This window comes from Aegilops tauschii, chromosome 6 (assembly GCF_002575655.3).
Source record: "Aegilops tauschii subsp. strangulata cultivar AL8/78 chromosome 6, Aet v6.0, whole genome shotgun sequence".
NCBI lineage: Eukaryota > Viridiplantae > Streptophyta > Magnoliopsida > Poales > Poaceae > Aegilops > Aegilops tauschii.
Genome location: NC_053040.3, coordinates 34241721 through 34264883, shown reverse-complemented (window position 1 = coordinate 34264883; position 23163 = coordinate 34241721). Strand labels below are relative to the sequence as shown.

The 23163-nt window shown below is 45.5% G+C and overlaps 2 protein-coding genes across 2 annotated transcripts; both read right to left on the bottom strand.

Annotated features, from left to right (window-relative positions):
* Nucleotides 1-10943: 10943 nt before the first annotated feature.
* LOC109750900 (uncharacterized) lies at nt 10944-12107 on the bottom strand. Its single transcript, XM_020309821.1, has one exon. The coding sequence runs from the start codon at nt 12105-12107 to the stop codon at nt 10944-10946; it is 1164 nt and encodes a 387-aa protein (XP_020165410.1).
* Nucleotides 12108-19058: 6951 nt separating this feature from the next.
* On the bottom strand, nt 19059-19643 carry LOC141025753 (uncharacterized). The gene has a single exon (XM_073501672.1). The coding sequence runs from the start codon at nt 19641-19643 to the stop codon at nt 19059-19061; it is 585 nt and encodes a 194-aa protein (XP_073357773.1).
* Between the last annotated feature and the right edge of the window lie 3520 nt (nt 19644-23163).

The following is a 23163-nucleotide window of genomic DNA, read 5'->3' as shown; positions in this document are numbered from 1 at the left end:
GAGCCTGCTGTAGCGGGGACGATCCAGCCAAAGAAGTCGGCAAAGGCGAGGACGATGTCACCAGCAAGGGGCTTGGCCAAGAGCCTGCTGTAGCGCTCAAGAGCCTCGCAAGCAAGACTTGAACCTTGGCGACAACAAACTTTGTGTTGTCTACCACTCCAGCCAGGAGAGCTTCTCACATGCTCGGATTTTCATTTATGAAGAAAACACCCTTATTTCTATCTAACATTTTGCTTCAAATTTCAGAGCTCAAATTTAGTACTCCTAGCACGTGACATCTCGGTGTCTGAATCTCTTACTGCATGCAGTGTGTAACTTTACAGTTTCCACTATGCTAGTTTAAGGTTTGTACTATGTTACACATAACTCAAGAGAGTTATAGAAGCTCTTGTTAGAGTAATCATCTTGAGGAGCTTTTGAGCTTTCTGTCTTGTACTATGTACTACCTTTTCCATACAATCGCCCATAGGACCAGAAGACTGAATAAAATGCAACACCTCTTCATTTTGTTCAAGCTACCTAGAGAGATGGCACATGCACAAAGGGAAACAATGCTTGCATTGCATATGATCAGGTAAATCCATCTTAATGCATGTGTCTTTTTTTACATGATCTTGGTGTATCTTAAAATTGATCTGATCATTGAGGGAGGAGGCACTTACTTTTCCAACATAAGAATAAAAAGTACTTTGCAGCTAGCAACCACCTTATGACAAACTTCTTATTGCAGTGAGAATAGAACAAACGGCAAGAGTGAAAAGATGCACATAAACACAAAGAAAAATGTAAGCGGTGATCATTAAGCAGGCTAGCTTGCTTCAACTGCTTGCTTTGAAAGTGTATTCCAAATGAACCACGAGGTAAGTACTTCCTCTATAAATGTGTCTTCAACGCCCTCATATTTCTTTGCACAGGGAGTGCTACTTAATCGAATCAAGTTAATGTGTCTTCAACATCCCCGTTGCCTCTATTTATTTTGCAAACACACACAAGGCTTGTGTGTCGATGTACTAGAAAGGAGGGGCGAAAACAATAAGGGTTTGTTACAGTATGGAGCAGCACCACGAGGTGGCGCTAGTGGTGCCTCCCCGGCGGGCGACCGTGAACTGTACGAGGACCAAATAGCGCCCTAACTATGTACGTGCCCGTTGGCTAATTGAATCCAGAAATTAGATAATAGTGGGAGGGTGGTATATTAAAAGATAAGCCCTACAAGTTCACTACCATTTTTTAGGGGTAAACATGCTTTACTTTATCAGGAACTCAAATTTATAGGAATGATTAAAGGATCATAAGGGTTTATAAGCCATAGATGACAACCCATCCGCTAGATGTAAAGCATGTTTAGCTAGATTGTGTGCTTTCATATTGAATAGATGCTCTTCATGCACAAAAATAACAGAAGCAAAATCCTTTAGAGTATCTTTGATTTCTCTTACCACCGATCCAGTAATTCCATCCGTGCCATTTGTTAATATCCACCTCGCCCGCCTACACCGGTTTGCGCGTGGGGGTGGACGGGGTGTGCGTGGCGGTAGTCGGCCAGTGCCAGAGTGGGGCCAGTTTGTAAAAGGACCCCTGAAAAGGCATCTCTTCTTATTTGTGGCCCTTCTCTCTTTGTCCTAATTTGAGACAGTGCACAGACGAGTACTTTCTTCTCTGCATCGCCTGAAATGATAATGCCACCTTGCCGCGCGTCGCCGGCTCGTTTCGTTCCTTCGGCTCCCTGCCCTTGCATGCCACGATGCTCCTAATCTCCTCCCGAGCTCCCTAAATCTACTCGGCCTGGACCGTGCGTTGGTCCGGAGAGATGTGAGGCCGCCTCCGGCGCTTCAATCGAGCACCTCACATGACCAGATGGCTGATGCAAAGGTTGTGCTCCATTCCATCCCCATCCATGCATGCGCGGCTGCCTTGTTGTATGTTTTGTCTCCCATGTCTCACAGGAGATGTTGCCCCACTACCAATGAAGAATTCATCGTCCTAGAACCAACTATCGTTGATTGCTTGCTTCGGGAGGACCTCAATCAAAGGGGGGGGAGGCCTACCATGACATAATTGACGAGTGCAACCACCGCCAATACTCACAACTCGTTGTCGGCGTGCTCCAGTACTACCTTGGGCTCACGACCACCACCATCAAGGTTGGTGCAGATACTTGGTTGCTGGAGCATAGTGGCGGGGTTTGCCGGAGCATGGTGATAGGGATCCGGACTACGCCCTCAGGAGTTGACATGCAAGCTGCCGCAGTGCACGAAGCATAGGGACCAGTCCAATGCAGGAGAGGACGAGTCTGCCCCCGTACATATGGCAGCGGTTCCTGACACACGATGTGGCGTACGAGTTCTACCTCAGGGTCCAACGCCATGTTCATGGATGCATGTCGTGTTTTTCATGCGGCCGAGGTGTTCGCGGTTTGCTTGCCTATGGTAGGTGTAGGTGATGCAAATAAAACATTAAGAGAGGTTGGAGCTCTTCCCTGCATCTATGGGTATGGTGCAGCCAAAGGCACAATAATTGTATATTGAGCGGCTGCCGATGTGAAGGAGATGTCGATGCAGCCGATGGAGATAGATACCGTAGTCAAATTAGAACGGATACAGATTAGAAAAAAATAATTTGATTTTCAAGGATGCTTTTGCAACAAAAAAAGATTATGTGGCAGTATTCAATCAAAGACCAAAGTGCCACTCCAATTGGTCAGCACTAGTCTGAGGTCAATAGGAGCTATGACGAACCACTTAAAAGAAGAACCGGGATTACAACGTGCATTTTCAAAGAACAGGGACTCGCTTAACAATTCGACGAAAGAATTAGGACCGCCCTTTTAAGCGGAGATAGATACTGTAGTCAAATTAGAACAGAGACAGAAGAGTCACATATTAGAAAAAATTGATTTCTAAGGGGTGTTTTTGCAAAAAAATATATGTGACGATATTCAAAGACCAAAGTGCCACGCCGACTGGTCAGCGTTGGTCTGAGGTGAACAGGAGCTACGACGGACCACTTAAAAGAAGAATTGGGACTAGAATGTACATCTTCAAAGGATAAGGGCTCACTTGACATTTCGATGAAAGAATCAGGACCGCCCTTGCATTTCAAAAAATAAATAAATACAAGTTTCAGTCCATTGTTTCTGAACCGTTGGATTGAAATTCAGTGGCTGGGGCATCTTCCTCCTCCTCTAGTAGATGGTCTAATTCGGGTTTCCTGCGCTCTCATTCGGTCTTCGGGTATTCTGGGCGCCATTCGGTTTTCGGGTAGTTCGGTTTCCGATGGCCACCACTCCGCTCATTTCCCCTCGCCCCCAAATCGGCCATTCCCCATTTACCCTAACCCCCACGACACAGAAGCCCTCGACCAGCAGTGGCGGCGCGGCGGCTGCCTCTCCCCGCTGCCCACGGCCACGGCCGCCCCCGCCTTCTTCCTTCACCCCCCCTCTTCAGTTCTCCCGGTGCTCCCACTATTAGAGATTGTGTCTCCATTTATTATCGTGAGAAAGAGAAACTGAAGAAGTTCTTTAAAGAAAACTGTGAAAGAGTCAGCCTAACAACCAACACCTGGACATCTATGCAACAACAGAGCTATATGTGTGTTACCGCTCATTTCCTTGACACTGACTGGAAGCTACATAAGAGGATTATTGGGTTCTTCTTGATTAGTTGTCGTAATGGGGAAGACATTGGGAAGGACATCGAGAGGTGTTTGGTGTATTGGGGCTTAGAGAAAGTGCTCTCAATAACTGCTGACGATGCATCAGCAAACGATGGCACTATAAGTTACATGAAGATGGTTATGAACAATGCTAAAACCAGCATAGCAGAAGGACAATATTTTCACATGAGATGTGCTACCCATGTCATAAACTTGCTAGTTTCAGATTTCCTAAGAGAGTTGGATATCCCAGTGCAGCGAGTCCGTGCTGCTGTCCGTTTTATCAGAAATTCTCCATCTAGAATTACTCAATTTAAGAGGTGTGCTGACTTGGAGAAGGTGGACAGCAAAGCATTCTTACCGCTTGATGTATGCACAAAATGGAACTCCACATACCTAATGTTGAAAACTGCAGCCACATATGAGAAGGTGTTCGATAGGTATGGCGATGATGACCCTTACTTTGCAACTGAGTTAAATAGTGAGGAAGAGCCAGGAGTTCCTGAAGCTGCAGATTGGGAGTATGCAAGGAAGATCCCAGAATTTCTTGAGCCGTTTTATAACCTCACTGTTCGTGTTTCAGCCTATAATCGTTGCACATCTCGCATTTTTTTCCATGAAATTGCTGATGTTTATATCTTGCTCAGAGAGTGGTGTGAGAGTACTGATGCTTTGCGGAAGGAAATGGCTGAAAGGATGATTGCTAAGTACAACAAGTATTGGGGTGATCATGAGAGCTTCAACATTCTGATCTTTGTGGCAGTTGCTCTTGATCCAAGGTACAAGTTGTCAGATTACACAAGGTTTGCTACTTCTGAGATGTTTGGTGAGATCAAAGGAGAAGAAGTTTGGAAAAAGATGAGTGAAACACTTGATGACTTGTTTAAGGAGTATGGCAAGATGTATGCTTCAAGTGAGAAGAAGGAAATGGAATCCGATGTGGTGCAAGGCATGAGCTTGATGAGGTCCCTAATTGCCAAGAGGATGAGAATGAACAACTCTGTGGTTGGTCCGACAAAGTCTGAACTTGAGAAATATCTTGCCGAGGAGACTGAAGCACACCCTGCCAAATTTGATATTCTCCAGTGGTGGAAGGTCAAATCTTCTAGATTCCCAGTATTATCCCGGCTTGCTCGTGATGTCTTGGCTGTCCCGATATCTGCAGTTTCCTCTGAGTTTGCCTTCAGCGCCGGTGGACGTATCCTCGACGAGTTTAGGAGCTCTCTTACTCCATTCATTCTCCAGGCACTCATTTGTACTCAGGATTGGATGCTGGGATCAGTTCCTGTAAATGATGAAGAGGATACCGAGCAGTTGACCGAACTAGTGGAAGGTACGGAAATATGTTCATTAGGTGCTTCCTTGGTTTTTCCTAGTTCCTTGCTGAATTTAACTGTTTTCTGGTTGCTTTACTTTAATCTCAGAATTACTTGAAGAAATGGTTGGCCTCAACGTATCTGAGACTAGCTCTAGTGATAATAATTCCATCCCCGATGATGCATGATTCCGCATCATAAATCTCGGTGAGTACTACTTACTTCCCTTGATAAGTACATGAATGATTTGCTACATTATTTGCTAACCTACAGTTTGTACAGTTCTGAGCCTTGGGAAATCTTGCTGCCTTGCTGATATGGAGAGATGGAGTTGGAGTGATGGTGCAAAACTGCATATCTTGTTGTTGGTTGAAATGATTGTGTCGTTGTTTTATTTCGGTCTATGCTTCATGTTGGAACATCTATCTGTTTTATTTTGGTCAGTTGTATGAACTTAAGTTATCTGTGTCGTATGAGACTGATGTGCTGCTGCTACTAAGAACTCTAGCTATTATCTATGATGTATGGCTGCTCATGGCCTTATGCATTGTCTGGTTATTATCTCTGTCAACTTCAGTGTCAAATATATTTGCGTGCATTGTGTGGCCTGATGACTGTTCGGACACCTGCAAGCCTCCCCTGGTTCGGTAACAATGTATGTGATTTCGAACGTCAGAGCCCACCCAGATGGATTTTATGCACGGCGTTGGACGGCCAAAAGTATCTGGACAGTGCAGTCCGGATATTTAGGGGTGTTTTGATGAACCGTGTTAGAGTTGCCCTACCCATCCAGTAGGATTTGATGCGCCTGACTAGATGAGGATTTTGGGGATGGTTCAGAAGGAGCTGTGAGGAGCTCCGACTGGCCGTCCAGTACCATCCTCGCATCACAATGGGGTGCTGTTGCTGCAGCATATTAATGGGGTGCTGCTGGCTTGACACTTATATTTGTATTTGCACACCATAAACAGCACATCAGAGATTACATTACCATTTGCTGACTACCAACAAATAGAACCAGAATAGATAAAACTGCAACTCCCCATTGCTGCTATTGCTGGTCGAATAGCTCCAGGCAGGCAAGTGTAATCCAACATTCATCAGCCAAAATCAGATAAAAAATTCAGCAGGCGCACACAATGGACATAAGCAAGAATATTACGTCAAATCAAATATCCAGACCATTACAACATGGAACATAATCAAACGGAAACAGAGAGACGGTGAACACACACATGACATTAGCCAAGATCATCAGGCAGGCAAGCTTGCTTGGAGACCATAAAGCAGATGTACCCCAAACGCTAATTAACCGAAGCAAGTGTGTATCTTCAACAAGCCAGTTGGCTAATTGCGCCTAGAATTTACATAACAGAGGTAGTTAGCAATGAACGATTAATCCTACAATTCCACTTCCCAGTTGACCATGCATGCAACATAGGGGGTCGATATCTCCGTCTGAAGCGTACAAAATGGACGGACCCACAGCAAAGAAGAAAATTCCTGCATCTCAGTAGCCAGAATACAACTCTAGGTACCTGTGGAGCAACCAATGTCATTAGGCAAACCATTTTGTACTACTAATCCATGGAAAAGAGTGCAGGTTATGCAACCTCAACACTTTTTATGATTCAAACAGTAAAAATTAGCTTCACCATAAAGGAAATTCTACCAAAAACACTAAAGTTGAATCATCTCAGCGCTCTCGGAAAAAGACAGAAATATAAGCAGAGATTATCAGTAGGTAAATTTTGGGGTGGTGGCACACTTTCAACTTCTACTGCCAGCACATTTCTCGATCATTTTCGCCATCTTCTCTCCCCCTCCCCCGCGTCGCCTCCCCGAGCGGGGCGACCGGGGGCTCTCGTCGCCCCTCCCAGCCCTCCCCTCCCCCTCCTTCCCTTCCGCCGCCGTCGGCCTGGGCCACCGGGCCTTGCCCGCGTGGTGCCGGCGGCGGCGGCCCCGGCCTTTCCCCCCCGCATGGGGCCTCGGCTCGGGCGGACGGCGGCCGACGGGGGTGCTCCTCGGCGACAATGGATCCGGCGGCGGCGCGGCTCCCTGGGCGGCGGAGTGCTGGGTGGCGTGCGGGCGGTGGCGCGGCCGCTTGGCGGCGGGGCGGCGCGGTGGCTCGCGGCGGGCCTCCCCGGCCCAGATCTGGGCCCTTTTGGTCTCGATCTGGGTATGGGCGGGCCTGGCCCGGTCTGCTTGCGGCGTCTCCGGCGGGTCGGGGGCGTGACTCGTGCTGGGGGTGGTGGCGACAGTGGCTCGCCTTCTGCAGCGCGGCGACAGGGGCTTCGCGAGCCCGTTTCGGGCTCGGCTGGGCCGAGGGTGGCCCGGTTTGCCCCTGTGCTGCGTCCGGCCGGGGGCGGTGGAGGATGTCCCCTCCCGCGAGGCTGCTGATGTTGCCGCTCCTGGTTCCTGGTTGCGTCGTCTTGTTTCCGTCGGTCCCGTTTCGTTTGCCATGGTGAGACAGCGATGGAGACTGCTCAACCGTGGTGGCGCAAGTTGGTGGGCGGTGTGTTTGGTGGCGCGGGATGGATCGTCTGGGGTCGTGGTTGGTGGGTGGTCGGGAGAAATCCTTGTCGGCAGGGCCGGCACCGACGCGGTGACGCCCGTGGGCGCCGCCATGCCTTCCTGAAGGGCGTCGGACATACCCCTTCCACCTCACCCCTCGCGTACCGGGGGAAACCCTAGGACATGTCCGGGCAACAGCGTCGTCATCGTCGCGATCCTTCTTGAAGGTGTTGTTTGGTATGCGGCGGTCCGGAGTGCTAGGAGCGTGGTGGAATTTTCCGGTGGCGCGGCGGTTGCGGGTCCTCATCGTTTTCGTTGATCCGCCGTTGTTGGCATTATTTTCTCTTCAGTTCCTTTTTCGTTTCTTTTGGGCTTGCTTGTGCTGAGGCCCCAGCAAGTGTATCGTGTGGTCGTTGCTTTATAATATAAAGCGGGGGGCAACCCTTTTTCGGTAATAGAGGCTAAGAGACCAATGGTTCAAATAACCCCTACAGAGGCAAATAATGCTGAACCATCTAGCTTACAAATCATTTGAAATATATTTTTAAAACTAACTTCGCTACAAAATACATGCCATCTTTCTAAACTGCATGGCATAAAAAACGACACTTTTTTTAGGGGAAACTGTAGGGGAGGCCCTGACAGTAGGCCCCGTTTGATAGCAAAGTATTTTCTAAGTATTTTGAAAATACTACAGTTTTTAAGATTACCACAGTTTTATTTACAGTTTTATTTACAATGACCTGTTTGGTTGCCAAACTGCAGTTTTTTCTCTGCATAAAAAAAAGAACCTCAGACCTCTTTTTAAAAAACAGAGCAGCCAAAAAGAAGAGTCTGCATAGGAAGTAGGCACCCATGTGTGCAAGTACAATTTGTCTGAGCTGAGGTCTCATAGTTGTTCGTTACCTGCGGCTGCAGTACTTGAACACACTGTTTTTGTTTCATCAGCGTTGGCAAAAAAATCTGACATGGGAAATTTTCGCTTTCCCCCGTTGTCTGTATGATGATTGAGAGGTTGTTCAGCTTCGGTTGTTATGCACGGAGATGATAAGGGATAGCTAGTTAGCTAGCTACAAAAACGCAACAGAAATACTAGTATTCAAACAGCCGGCTAGGTGCGTGTGCTTGTGCTTGTACTGGGAGATAACACAACGGCTAGGTAGCTGCTGATTGTTTGAACACAACGGCTAGCCAGCAAAATTTACAGCGTTGTGCAGTAACAACCAAACATGTTCTATGTATTGTGAATACTTCAAAATATTGTGTTTTGATAAAACTATGGTATCTCGTACCTACAGACAAAAATACTGTAGTTTTTGATACTTTGGTTTATATAATACTTTGCTATCAAACACACCCTAAATTTTATTAAAATAGACAATTTGCAAGATAGAGAATATATGCATAGCGAGACAGACAGAAGGGCAGGGGGCAGAGAAGAAAAACTTCAGCACTTTGACCACTCTCTCAATCATAATTTGTTACTCCCTCTGTAAAGAAATATAAGAGCGATTAAACACTCTTATATTTCTTTATGGAGGGAGTACTTAATAAAGGTAAAAATTGTGGCAGAACGTTAAGTGCAGCTGGCAACATGAACTGAAGCTGGCAAAATTATGGCGGAATGCAAGTGCAACTGGACTGACAAAAGGGGCATCTGGCCAATGCACAGAACAAAACGAAAATGCAAGCTGACAAGCATCGATCAGAGAAAACCATTAAAGTGGGTGAGGGCTGCAGCCTCGTGCTTAATGTTCAGCGGTGAACAGGCCTTGTCTGAAGCTGGCATTCAAATAGTCTGGACCGTACACTGTGTTGGAGCTGATTGGTTCAGTGGTATATATCTTGGAACTGCCGCCCGGAAGTGCCGTCCATCCCGTGTTCCATGTCCTGAAATCATTGAGTTAGATGTGGAGAATCCAGACCTGAAGCAATTCTTGATCGGTGACTCGTCAAGAAAGGGAATTCCGCTAATACCGCAAGGGTTTATCAACTGGGCTGGTATTCCTCAAGAACTGGCAACTTGGACGATCTCAATGTACTGAAGCAGCACTACCGAGGAAATGTAACAACTGAAGGTGGTGACACAGCCAAAACAGAGGAGAAGGCGTAGAGAGCAAGGGCGCCACCGAGTTAGGTACGCGAATAATGATGGCGAAGCATGTGTTAAGTTAGGCGGGACCCAATTGTAAGCGTCATGTGTGTCTGGCCTATAAGGATGTCAACAATAATGATGTAAGCGAATAACGATGGCAAGCTATAACGACAGAACCGGCAAGAAACAAATGAGTGAAAAATCCCCTTTTTCGATCTTAGCTTTGTCCCTACCCCAGTCCCTATTTATCTCCTGCAATATCAACCTCACATCCTGGCTAGCCGGCGGCAATGTCAGCTAATATGATAGAGGGAGAAGAGTCCACACTAACAAAAGCAATCTACTCCCTCTCCGTCCCAAAATAAGTGACTCAACTTTGTACTGAAGTTAGTATGAAGTTGAGTCACTTATTTTGGGATGGAGGGAGTATTTGGTAACCGAAATGGTAGTAAAAAGGAAAGCACTATTTTTTATTTTGAAAGAACTTTTTAGATAAGTGAACTTGCATGCAGAAGATATGCTTACCTGCTCAACCAAAAATCATAATGGCATATCTACCCAGGCAACATCATGTCCACCACCAATGCTTGTCCCTACAAGCATAAGAAGTCAAACACTGAAACAACCAATGACATTCCTATAGGAAGCCAAATAGATAGGAGAAGGCATCACTGAAGATATTTAGTTAAACTCGCATGTGTAATTTCAGAAAAACAATTAAGGGCTTCTTCGGTTCAGAGGAACTTTGGAAGATTCTACTAAAAAATAAATCATGCAAAGCTCATAGCAATGGCAAGTTGAAACACATAGACCCTTTTCTATTGTCTACTCCCTCTGTCCCATAATATAAGAGCGTTTTTTACACTAGTGTAGTGTCAAAAATGCTCTTATATTATGGGACAGAGGGAGTACTTCACATGCAATTCCAAAGGAAAATTTCCATCGAGTCCAACCTCTTGGAGACTTTTTTCGTTTCAGACTTCGGATGACAAATACGGCACCCACCTAGCCCTTCAAAAATGTTCCTGGGTTTTTTTTCCTATGGCACAACCAAACATCATGTTTTACACATTAATGTCCTTTCTATTTCTATAGGATTTTTAGCAAGATCAGCAGAGATATCAATATTGAATTACACAAGTAAGCTTCCAAATGTACGTATTGAGCTAAGTATTTGATGTGTTAGTCACTTCCTGTTAGTTTTCATGTACCACAGTCTAATGATAATAAAAATTAACGATGTCAGAATATTCAAAACAACACCACCCCCCTCCCTAAACTAGGTACCACTAACAAATATTTTTCCAGTTTATAAGTCATAACCATTATATAAAATACCGAGACACAAGCATCCGGACAGTACACTACAGCACAACTTCATTATAAGTTATAAAGGCAAAGCTATTACCTGCAGAATAAACACTTTCGAATTGATGATGATAAAAGGCGTTGGTAGTCTCATAAAATTTCTTGAATTGCAGTGACTCAAGCTGCAGCATGATGACACAATCACCACCTGTAGTCAGGAGAACCACATTATTGTACTCGGCAAGCCCTTCTATCAGGGGTTGCACTCTCTCCTTCTCTGGATTAAGGGAAAGTAGCTTGTCCAGTTCAATAGTTGTTGCCACCCCCCATGATGCAACACAATTACAATCAGTCTTTCTCTTCCATAATTGGGCGGTGAAGCCTAATATGGAGAGTAAACCCAGTCCACCACCCTCCGCCCGCATAACCGCGAACTGGAGAAGGTCCACTTCAGACAGACACGATGGTATTCGGATCACATCTAGGGTCTGCCTCTCCAAATCAAACTCGAGAATTGCATCCGAACGCCCGCCAAGGCACCAGTAAAAGGAATTCCCAAGCATCAGAGCCGAGAAACCCCGAAAATAGATGGCGAAAATACCCCTAGTAGTATATCCCTCGAATGGAATCAGTGGTGAGATGAGAGCACCCCAGACGCCTTTCTCCGACGAGTAAACGCGGGCGAGCAATCGCATGTGTTGCTTGTCTTGTCCGCCAACCCCTACCAAGATCACCTGGAAGTGGCCGGCCTCGCCGGCGGCGCGAAGCACCGCCCCGTGGATCGAGTTCGCGACCCCGACGAACCCTGGGGGAAAAGCGATCCGGTGCTGCTCGCCGGTGGCGGGGTCCCACACCAGGACGTGATTCCGTGAGTTGGGGGAGATGAGCACGAGGCCGTGGCGGCTGCCGAGGACCCAGGAGTGGCAGGTCTCGTCGAGCTGCAACGAGAGGCGCTCGGCGGGGACGCGGTCGGGGGGATCCATGGTGGGCGTGTAGGAGACGCATCGGTCGCCTTCGACGAAGCAGCCGAGGAGGGGAGGGCTGTGGCGGTGGTGCTCGCGGAAGCGGCGGAAAAAGCGGACGTCGGAGACGAGGAGGCGCCAGCGCTTGCAGACGAGGGAGGCGCGGAGGAGGGTGGATGGCAGCGGCGGGAGGCGGAGGAGGATCTCGGCGAGTAGGTTTTCGTCGTCCAGTGGCGCCGCCGCCGCCGCCGGAGACATCTCGCTGTCCTCAGAGGTCGTGCGGTCCGGGAGGACGCTGCTAGTTGGGGCGAGATCGAAAGCCCAACGGAGGAAGCCCACGATAAGTACACAGAACCCCTACACGGGTCACGGGCTGCCTCGTCTTCTCATCATCTAAAAAAAATCTAAAAAAAAAATCACGGGCTACCCAAAAAAACGACACAGGGAATTAACAATTAATTTTAGAAAAAACCGAGAAAAGTTTCCTCTAGGGTTTCCCTAGAGTTCCGAAATCACTAATTGAGAAGTATTCTTTGCCACTCTCATCTCCCCAGGATGCGATTAGGGAAAGCCTTCCTCCTTTCGATTGAGCCGATGGATTCGCCTCTGTAGCGACCAGACCTCAAATGGTCTGTGCTGCTGTGCACCAGTGTCATCCCTGGATCAGTAATGCTGACACGCACAGTACAAATGGAGGATTAATAACAGAGTAGCAATCACACACTTATTACATCAAATATCTCCAAAGAGAATAAGTATGATAAACATGGCTTAAGGCCATCTAAAACGATAACAGCGGAAGACTTGGAAGATAAGTGAGTCCATCAACTCCAGCGGCATCACTGAGTATAAGACCACGACCTAAGGCACCTTACTCGTCGTCTGAAAAGTCTGCAACATGAGACGTTGCAGCCCGAAAACGGGTCAGCACATAGAATATGCTGGCAATGTAACACATAGAGAATAATGAACAATAATGATGCTATACTACATGCATATATGGCTGGTGGAAAGCTATATGGTTACAGTTTTGCGAAAAGCCAATTTTATCCTACTTCAAAGGAATAAATTTTATTTAACTATCATGGTGGTTGTGAAACATTGAGATGGTTGACAGCATCTCAATCCCAATTAAGTATCATCATTAACCCAACAAGATTAATTAAAAGTAACATAGTGATGAGATTCACATGATAATCCAGATACTAGATACTCAAGTTGTCCATAACCGGGGACACGGCTAACCATGATTAGTTTGTACACTCTGCAGAGGTTTGTGCACTTTTCCCCACAAGACTCGATCGCCTCCATTGGATTACTCGCACTACATGGTGTTTGAGTAACGGATGACCGAGACACAGTCTTTCAGAAGTGTTTGCACCTTACGTATGGGTAGACAGTTACACCTACTTTCCCCTACATCTGCTAGTCTACCACTGTAAGAGTTCACACAACTTAGTCAACTATGCTAGAGCCCATAATAGCTTGCGGCTGCATACGGAAGTTTCTAGCATGAATAATCTCATGATCCCTTTGAACCTGGGTGGCGGTCCAAAAGAAAAACAGGCAATCCTGGAATACCCAGGTACCTCAATCCACCCAGATGTGATTTTTAGTTGCCACCTTAAGTAAACCATTAATTAACAATCTCACATCTGTCATGAATTTCACTCAAACCCAATCCACGTCTACGAGCATAGCATGGCAATAAAATAGCAACGTAGAAGTAACTCCCAAGGGTTTGATAATAAAACAGGTAATAGGTACTACCTCAACTACTTCCCAATACCCACAATTTAATTAGATCCTAATCATGCAATTGTTTGAGGAAAACAGATCTAATGCAATAAAAACTGGGTATGGAAGGTATATGATCAAAGTGTTACTTGCCTTGCTGATGATCCGCAAAACCTAGCGATTCGAAGTAACAAGCGGCACACTCCGGGTACTCTATCGCAAACAAACAAGCATACAATCAGTACTCATCTAATGCACAGGTAAAACTCGAATGAAGGATCCAACCAGAAAGTTCAACTTAAGAACTCCGGTTTGCAAAAAGAATCAACTCGAAAGAAGCAACGAAAGTCAAACTGCGAAAGAAAGAAACTTTGTTTGCTAATCTGGATCTAGGTCAAATTTTACTGTAGCAAAAACTTGTTTGAGTAGGTTAAACGGAAAGAGAATTTCGAGACGAAACTCTAGGCGCTTGAATCGCCTGATTCCGATAAACGAGCGAGAAGTTAAACAAAAACGAAGATTCGATCAGAAATCGAATCTGAGATAATCGCAGAAAAATCCGATGAAAAAGAAAAACGGACGAACGGTTAAATAACGGACGTTCGTTAACAGAGAAAAACCGACGAACGCGTTCGTTAAAATGAACGGTTCGGTGAACGCTCGCAAAATAATAAAACCGAAAAAAACCGATCTAGGGTTTTTTTTTAAAACGAAGGGTTTTTTTTAACAAAAACCGGCAACGACGAACGGGCAGCGGGTATACCTCGTCGGGGCGGCTCCGGTGAGGCGGGGGCGCGGCGGGGCTCGGCGGGGTGCGGGCGAGGGCGAGGGGGCTCCGGCGGCTCCGGCGACGAACGGCGGCGGCGGCGGGCGCAAGTGCGGCGGCGGCGGCGACGGGCGGGGTGAGGGAGAGAGAGAGGGGGGGTATAAATAGGAGGGGGGAGCAAGCTTGGGGGAGGGGGCAAGCTCCGGCGGGCTCGGTCCCGTGTCCATGGAGGACACGGCGGCGGCGCTCTCCCGTGCGCGTGGAGGAGAGGGCGCGGGCGGGCCGGCGGCCTGGCGCTCGGCTGGGCTCGGCCCAGTCGGGCGTCCGCGTTTTTTTTTTAAACGTTCCGCGAAAAAATTTCGTAGAAAAATAAATAAAAATCAGAAAAATATAAAATTAATTTTCCCCGTCTAGTTAGAAAATCTAGAATAGGGTGAACATTTTTTTAATACAAAATAAATATTTTGAAAACATGCAATATTTTTAATGCAATAAAAATTGCAAATAAATTCCAATAAATGATTTTAACATTTTTCCTCCAGTATTTCAAATATTTTGGAGAAGTCATATTTTCTCCTCTCGTTTATTTTTTTAAATGAAATATTATTCCGGAGAGAAAAATAATTAAAACCAAAAATCCTCGTCTTATTATTTGATGAAAATCAAATATGAAAATTCGAGAAAATCCCCAACTCTCTCTGAGGGTCCTTGAGTTGCTTAGGATTTATCGAGGATTTGTCAAAATGCAATAAAACATGATATGCAATGATGATCTATGTATAACATTCCAAATTGAAAATTTGGGATGTTACAGCCTCCCCTCCAACTATCGCTCCGGCGGCTAGCGGCCGGGGGGGGGGGGGGGAGCCTCCTGGTGCCTCTGCTTAGATAGGTAGGGTTTTAGTTCTCGCAAGGGTGGCGCTTAGACGGATGGTGGTGCTTCTTCTTCGAGTCAGTCTTCCAGGCTCCGATCCTAAGTTTCTTTGTCGGGGCGGATTAGACATAGCTCCGGCGTAGATTCCTGCAGCTCCTCGGAGCTGCGAGAATAGGGTTTCTCGTCATGCTTATGCAACGGCCGATTGATTCAAGGGTTCAATGGTGACAACTGCGGCTGCCGGACGCTGGTCCTTAGGGACACGTGCACAAAGACTTTCCGGCTGTCATCGACAAGGTCAATCTGGCTCCGATATGGAGCGGCGACAGCGGCGCGTCAGCGACTCGTTCTTGCTGTGGCAATGGTCGTTTCGGTTGTTCATGGACCTCGATGTAAATTCTATTATATCTGAGGTGCTTTGTACTTCTGATGAATCTTTATAATATATTTGATATTTTTTAAAAAAAAAGTTGCGACAAGTGGCGCACATGCCGCAACCCGAGAGTTTTGTATTTTTTATATCCGTTTATTCAAAACTTTTTATCTCTAAACCATGCGTCTAAATTCCGAACCAGTTTCACCATTGGATTACTCGGGTCAAGATCTTCAAAACTAGATCCCATGTTGATTCGTTATTCAAAACGTTTTATCTCTTGAACCCGCATCAAAATCTCGAACCGGTTTCACCCTTGGATTCCTCTCGTCGATATCTTTAAAATTAGATCCCATATTGATAGGTTTTGACGAACTTTTTTTCATGAAAAAACCGCACACAAATCCAGGCATAAAAACCGAAACCGAGAGCAATTTTTTTTCCATTTCCGAAGACATGTCTCTCGCGGAAGCAAACCCGTGCCTCTCACGGAAGAGGGAACACATGTTTTCAGCCGTGCCTCTCGCGGAAGCAAAACCATGCCTCCCGTGGAAGAAAAAAAACGCTTTTTTCGTTTCTGAGAGGCACGGTCACGGAAGCAAATCCGTGCCTCTCATGGAAGGAAAAAACGCATGTTTTTCATTTTCCAAGATGCAAGGGAGGCACGCCTCCCGCGGAAGCAAAACCGTGCCTCTCGCGAAGCAAATTCATACCTCTCACAGAAGGAAAAAAACACGTTTTTTCACGCATTTTTTTCAAAATATAGTATATATTTTTTTCAAAAGCTAAGAAAGACCGGTGGAAAGCCAAAAAAACCATGTAAAAAGTCAAAAACGCGTGCGAAAAATAAATTTGGAGGGCGCGTCCAGAGCGCGACCCTTGGGGAGGCTCAGAACGAGCTCTCCTTAATTAGTTGCTCTCAGCCCGAGTCAAAATAAACGTGAGATCTGCATGTCGGATTATCACTTATGAGAAGATCTGTATTTCAAGCGATAGTCTACCACAATGGCGATCTTGTACAATGGTAATTATTATACACTTATTATTTAGCAAGTGCCATTGTTAGTAGTTTCTCCAGCCAAGTGTCATCTCTGAAGAGGATCTTGGTTCCATGGACAGGAAACTTGCTTCAGTGAAATGCTAATCTAAGGTTGGCACCTGACTTCACGGTAACATAATCTTCATATAGCTTTCCAATTCTTGGTAACCAAATCTTGGAATGCAATATTCCAATAATCATTACTGAATAGGAAGACTGTTGCATTTCCTTCCTTTTGTTCTAGCTTATCTAGACAGCAACTCTTCAGTCTGCACGATACCAGAATTCAGTGGAACCTGGTAAATCAAACTTATATGTGTATCAAATCTGCTCTGATCATTAGGGGAGCAGCACTTACTATTTCCAGCATGACAAAATGTTTTTCTTCGCAGTGAGCAGCCACCTTATGATGTTTACTGTTTATTGCAGCAACAAGATGCACATAAACACTGACAAAAATGTAAGCAAGGATCGTCACACAGGCAAGCTTGCTTCGAAAGCATATAGCAAATGAACCACACAGCAAGTACTACTTAATCAAAGCAGGTCAATGTATCTTCATCGTGCCTGTTGGTTAATTGTGGCCGGAAATTAGGTAACAGAGGGAAGGGGAAGTTGACCAATTAAAAGATTAACTCATACAGGTCCACTTGTGCAAGCTACAAAGATGGCCGATCTCCATGAGAAATTGTCAAATTGAAAGAACCTTCAGCAAAGAAGTCCATTCCTGCTTCTCAGCAACCGGAACACAATTCTAGATACCAGTAGAGCAATTGATGTCATTAGTCAAACCGATTTGTACTGTCCATTCATGGAAAAGATGAAGTTTCATAATCTGTTCTTTGTGATTTAGAAAGTAATTATCAGCTTCACCATTGTGAAGATTGTACTACTAAAAAAGTGGAATCATCTCAGCATTATTGGAAAAGATAACAATATAAACAAATAAGAGTGATTAGAAGAGTGGAAGACAGTTAATTCGTAAAGCCACATCTTCCACTTCTATGGTTACCACATCCTCAGGTTTGTTGCCACATCTGATCTCAGAGAATAATTGATCGTGGCCATTCAGATTTAAACAAATATATTGCATGACTATTGTTGGAAAAAATGGACTTACCACTTGCAGGACTATCTAAAAGTCAACAGAATAAACAGTATTGTAAATTTTGAACCAACTCGCTATTATGGATTTAAGATTATTAGCAAGATCAGCAAAGGCAGCAATACTGAATAGAACAATAACTTGCTTTAAATTTCTAAATGTGCATACGTAGGCGATATCTATTTGATATTTTGGTTGCTTCAAGCTAGTTTTTCAAGTAGTTGTCTCCAAGTGTTATATATCTCATCTTGTAGAAAAGAACTTAACCGCCACCCTAAACTGATGAGAAACTTTCCCAACTCTGACTTCAACCACATTGTCCAATGGTGATGTTAATAAAAATACGAGAATATTAAAAACAACTTGGCATCATATATATTTATCGACAATACAACAGAATGGTGCCAGCACATCACCTCATTGGTTGAGAAAAACTGCAATGCATCTATATGCTCTAGCACTACCATTATACAGCTCTTGCATATGTCAACAAGCAGACAACAACGAAATTTAGTTCAGTTATAATATAAAGAATTTCCAACTTGGCCACAGAAATAGAACTGGTGGCATGAGCTAAGTTAGATATCAGAAACTCATATGTTTCTAAATCATAAAAATTACATAAACACCACCACACAACCATTGGGACAGAACAAAATTGCTATGTGTTGAAGAGATCATATCAAGAAGCAAAAGAATAATTAACACGACACTAGTTAAAATTGTTAGCTTAACATGAAAAGATATGAAAGGCATTCCATCAACCCATTATCAAAGAGCAACTTGGTTTTGTTATACTGGCAGTGCAAAGACATGATATTATCTGCAGCATAGAAACTTTCAAATGGATAATAGTACCATTTGCTGTTGTCGGTAACTTTCCTGAACTGTAGTGACTCAATCTGGACAGTGAAGATGGTGCTGATACCGACCCGCAGGACCACCAAATTATTATCCTCAGCAAAGCCATGCGTCGTTACGTACTCCTCTGAATCCAGGGAAAGTAGCTTGTCCAATTCAACAGTTCTTACTATCCCCCGCGATGGAACACCGTTACAGCTGATGTTCCTCTTCCATAATTGGGCGGTGAAGCCTGACAAGGAGAGTAAACTCAGCTCACCATCCTCTGCCCACATGAGTATGAAGCCTTCAAAATCAGACTTATTCACTGGCACCGGTATCAGGGCCAGGCTCTCCCTCTCCAAATCAAACTGGAGGATATTTGACGAAGTACCATAAAGCATCCAGTAAAGGGAATGCCCAACCAGCACACCCAACACATCAATAGAAACCATGGTCCTGAATGGAATCGGTGTTAGGATGAGATTGCCCACGCCTCGGTCTTGGACGAGTAAACGCAGGCCAGAGCTCGCGATTCTTCCATCTCGTGGTCGTCTCTTACCAAGACGATCTGGAAGTGGACGTCCCCGGGAGTAGCGCGGAGCACCGCCCCGCAGATCACTGTCCCGAACCGAGCGAATCCCGTGGGAATGGATACGCGGTGCTGGTGGCCGGTGACGGGGTCCCATACCAGCAACTGGAACCTCGTCGTGTCGAGGATTAACACAAGGCCATGGCGGCACCCGAGGACCCGGAAGTGGTGGAGGTCGGACTGCAAGGAGAGGCGCCCGGGCGGAACACGATCTGGGGCCTCCAGAGTAGGCTCGAAGGATGGGCCGACGTCAAATGGCTGGATGAAGCCGAGGAGTGGAGCGTTGCGGCGGTGGTGGATGCGGAAGCGGCGGGAGAAGGCTGGGTCGGAGATGAGGCTGCGCCAGCGCGTGCAGACGGCGGAGGCGCGGGGGAGGGAGGACGGGAGCGGCGGGAGGCGGAGGAGGATCTCGGGGAGCAGGTTGTCGTCGTCCAGCGGCAGCGCCGCCGCCGCCGCCGTCGGCAACATCTCGCCCTCCTCACAGCTTATGCGGCAGCCGCCACGCCAAAGGAGTGAAATGCGGATGACCTAAGGTGGGTGACACTGGACCCGCTGCTAGTGCGAGAGAGAGAGAGATAGATGGAAATTTATTAAGCCCACTGGAAGAGAACCCACGAACACCATGTCTGCGTTGTGGACATCAAGCGTGGCCCACGAGCCCATACAAAGCAGAAACGCATTTGCCACCGCTCAAAAAAAATTGCTAGTTCTAAAAAAACAAAAAAGCATTTGCCTTTTTTTTGCTTGTGGATTTGCTAGCTCTTGTTTTTTTAACACCGTACAGACGCAAGCACTCATATATGTGCACATACACTTATCCCTATAAACGCACACACGCACACCCTACCCCTATGAGCACCTTCGAGAGACTGAGCCGGCATATCATCTTGAGATTTACGAAATCACCGTAGGCGCCTCATCATCGACGGAACGTCTCCTCACACTGAAAGCACATCGCCGGAAATCCTGAAATAAATCCAGGAATAATGCGAGCACCAGGACTTGAACCTTGATGGGCTGTGGATGCCATTGCCCCTCTAACCATCCAACCACAGGTTGGTTTGCGCTAGCTCTTGTTATTAGCACTGCTTGATGGTAGTAGTCTGCTAACATCATCTTTAAAAGAATCAGATCCATTATGCGTAATCTCCATTGTTGATGCAATCCCGTGGATAATAAAAAGGCTGAGTCTACCATTTCTATTTATGTGACTCATGCTTGCATTCTTTCAGCATAACCTCTTTTGCCACAAATAATCATAGCCATCCTATGCTACACAAATAATCACCATGACCTCATTTATGCAATGCATTTTATGAAACCCATGGGTACCATTCAAAAGAACCGCTTAAAATTCATCAAAAAAATATTGAGCATCTTAGCAAGCAATACATCTTGGGCGAGCTTGTAGTTGCTACACATAGTACTTCCCCCAGTCCACCGCCACCAACATTTTCCGATAAGCTGATAACTTATGTAAATTGCACATGATAAGGCTGAGAAGCAGTGGTAGTATAAAAAATATGTGAAAATTATTTTTTATACTACAACCACAGTTATTTAATTCCTAAAGGTAGACCTGATATGTTAGCCTGGATTGATACTAAAATCCAAATCATACATTAGTGTTTAGCTTGACATGAACCGTTGATGAAATCAAACATTTTATTTAATGTGTTGTTTCATTGAAACAGAAACTTAGCCCGATGTGGTGCAGCCAACTGAGGCTGTTCCTGGTGTCCAGCAAATGGCGCCTAATGGGCTACCTGAGGATGGTCCGGTGGAGGGTTTAGCAAAGCCGGCTCATGGAGGACAGCGTCCGAGCTTCGACGCAAAGGGCGTCGAGACAATCTGGGGACGCTGGAAGCGTATCCATAGAGAGGAGCACGAGGTGCGTGCTGTGGTGCAGTACGCAGGTGTCAAACATGCCATGTTCGGTGTGCCGACGCCGCCGAACAGTGGGAGTGAGCTATCCAACCGCAAAGCTGCTTTCGTGGGCATCCTTGAGAGTTCTGGGGTGTCCAAGAAGCGTCACCCAGATGACCAAGACTTCATCATCAACATGAACAACACTAGTTCTGAGAGCATTGAGTTTTCTTCTTGTAAGAGAATTTGTGCTGAGAGAGTTGAGGCAGTGGTAGGGGTTGATAGATTAGTCACTCATGTAACTAGGGAAGTGGATGGGGGAGAGGAAGTGATGCAGGGGAAAAAGAGGGAATCTGTAGTTGAGGGGAGAACTGTAGGTGAACCATCTAAGGATATGCTACCGGCCTTGGGGATGTCGGTCAAATGACGGGCGCGGATGTGAGCGCCCGCCAGGAGCCATAAAAATCTTAAGCTGGAACTGTCGAGGGTTGGGTCAACCTCGTACAGTTCAAGAGCTTGTGTGTCTCTCTAAGACGCATCAACCCAATGTTATCTTTCTTTCTGAGACAAGAAAAAATAAAGATTATGTTGAATATTTGCGTTTCCGTTTGGGTATGAAAAATGTATTTACCATTTCAGTTGAAGGCAAAGGTGGTGGGCTGGCCGTGTTCTGGGATGATATGTACACTCTGGAATTGACCAAGTATGGTGAGCACCTCATTGGCATGTATATCTGCTCTACTAATGGCACAAAGTGGAGAAGTACATTTGTTTATGGGGAGCCTAAGGCAAGTCAAAGGTATGTCATGTGGGATCTTCTGCGAAGAATTAAACCCCTCGGTGTTGGGTCGTGGTTTATGGTTGGGGATTTTAATGAAGCGATGTGGCAGAATGAGCATTTTTCTCGTCATAAGAGGTCCGCATCGCTGATGGCCAACTTCAGGCGGGTTCTTTCTGACTGTAATCTTTTTGATTTGGGCTTTCGTGGTGTTCCTTGGACATATAATAACAAGCAAGACGGCAATAAAAATGTCAAGGTGAGACTGGATCGTGCGGTGGCTTGCCCACAATGGTCTTCGTTATTCCCAGAGTGCAAGATTTCTCATATTATTAGTTCAAGGTCAGATCATTGTCCTCTGCTCATTCAATTGCTGGGTTTTCCTCGCTCGGGTAAATTAATTAAACGATTGAAGTATGAAGCCTACTGGGAGAGGGAGGGTATGATTTTAGAGGATCAGATTAAAGCTTCCTGGAATGAAGGTACGTATGTTCAGGATTTGAAGGATGTGGCCAACAATTTGAATAGTGTGCTTGGTAAATTGCATGCCTGGAGTAGGAAGTACATTGGATATATTCCCAAGAAACTTGAGCAGGCTAGGAAGAGACTTGATGTACTCTATAAAAGGAATAATCACGATGATATGCTGGAAAGAAAAAGAATTCTCGGGGACATGGATGAGCTTCTTTTTAAAGAAGAGATATTATGAAAACAAAGATCTCGGATTGATAAAATTAAATGGGGGGATAGGGATACAAAATTCTTTCGATCATAGGCTTCCAGGAGGTCCAAAAAGAATAATATCTCTAGGCTGAGGAGGAACGATGGTACGGTTACTAAGAATGTGGATGAAATACATGAAATCGCTAATTCTTTTTTTAAGCATCTGTACACCTGCGATGGTATGGTTGATCCTTCTCTTATTATTTCGCTTGTCAACCCAATTGTTACTGATGATATGAATGATAATTTATGTAAGCCGTTCTCGGATCAAGAAATCAGCGACACCCTTTTTCAAATTGGACCCCTTAAAGCTCCAGGTCCAGATGGCTTTCCTGCAAGTTTTTTTCCAGTGGAATTGGGGATTCCTCAAAGAAGATATTATTCGTGCAGTAAAAAGGTTCTTTGACACTGGGATCATGCCGTAGGATGTAAATGATACAGTTATTGTTCTTATTCCTAAGGTGAAGAACCCCCCGTCGATTAAAGAGTTCCGGCCTATCAGTCTGTGCAATGTTATTTATAAAATTATTTCTAAATGCCTCATCAACAGATTGAGACCGCTTCTTGATGGTATGATCTCTCCATCCCAAAGTGCCTTTATCCATGGGAGACTAATCTCTG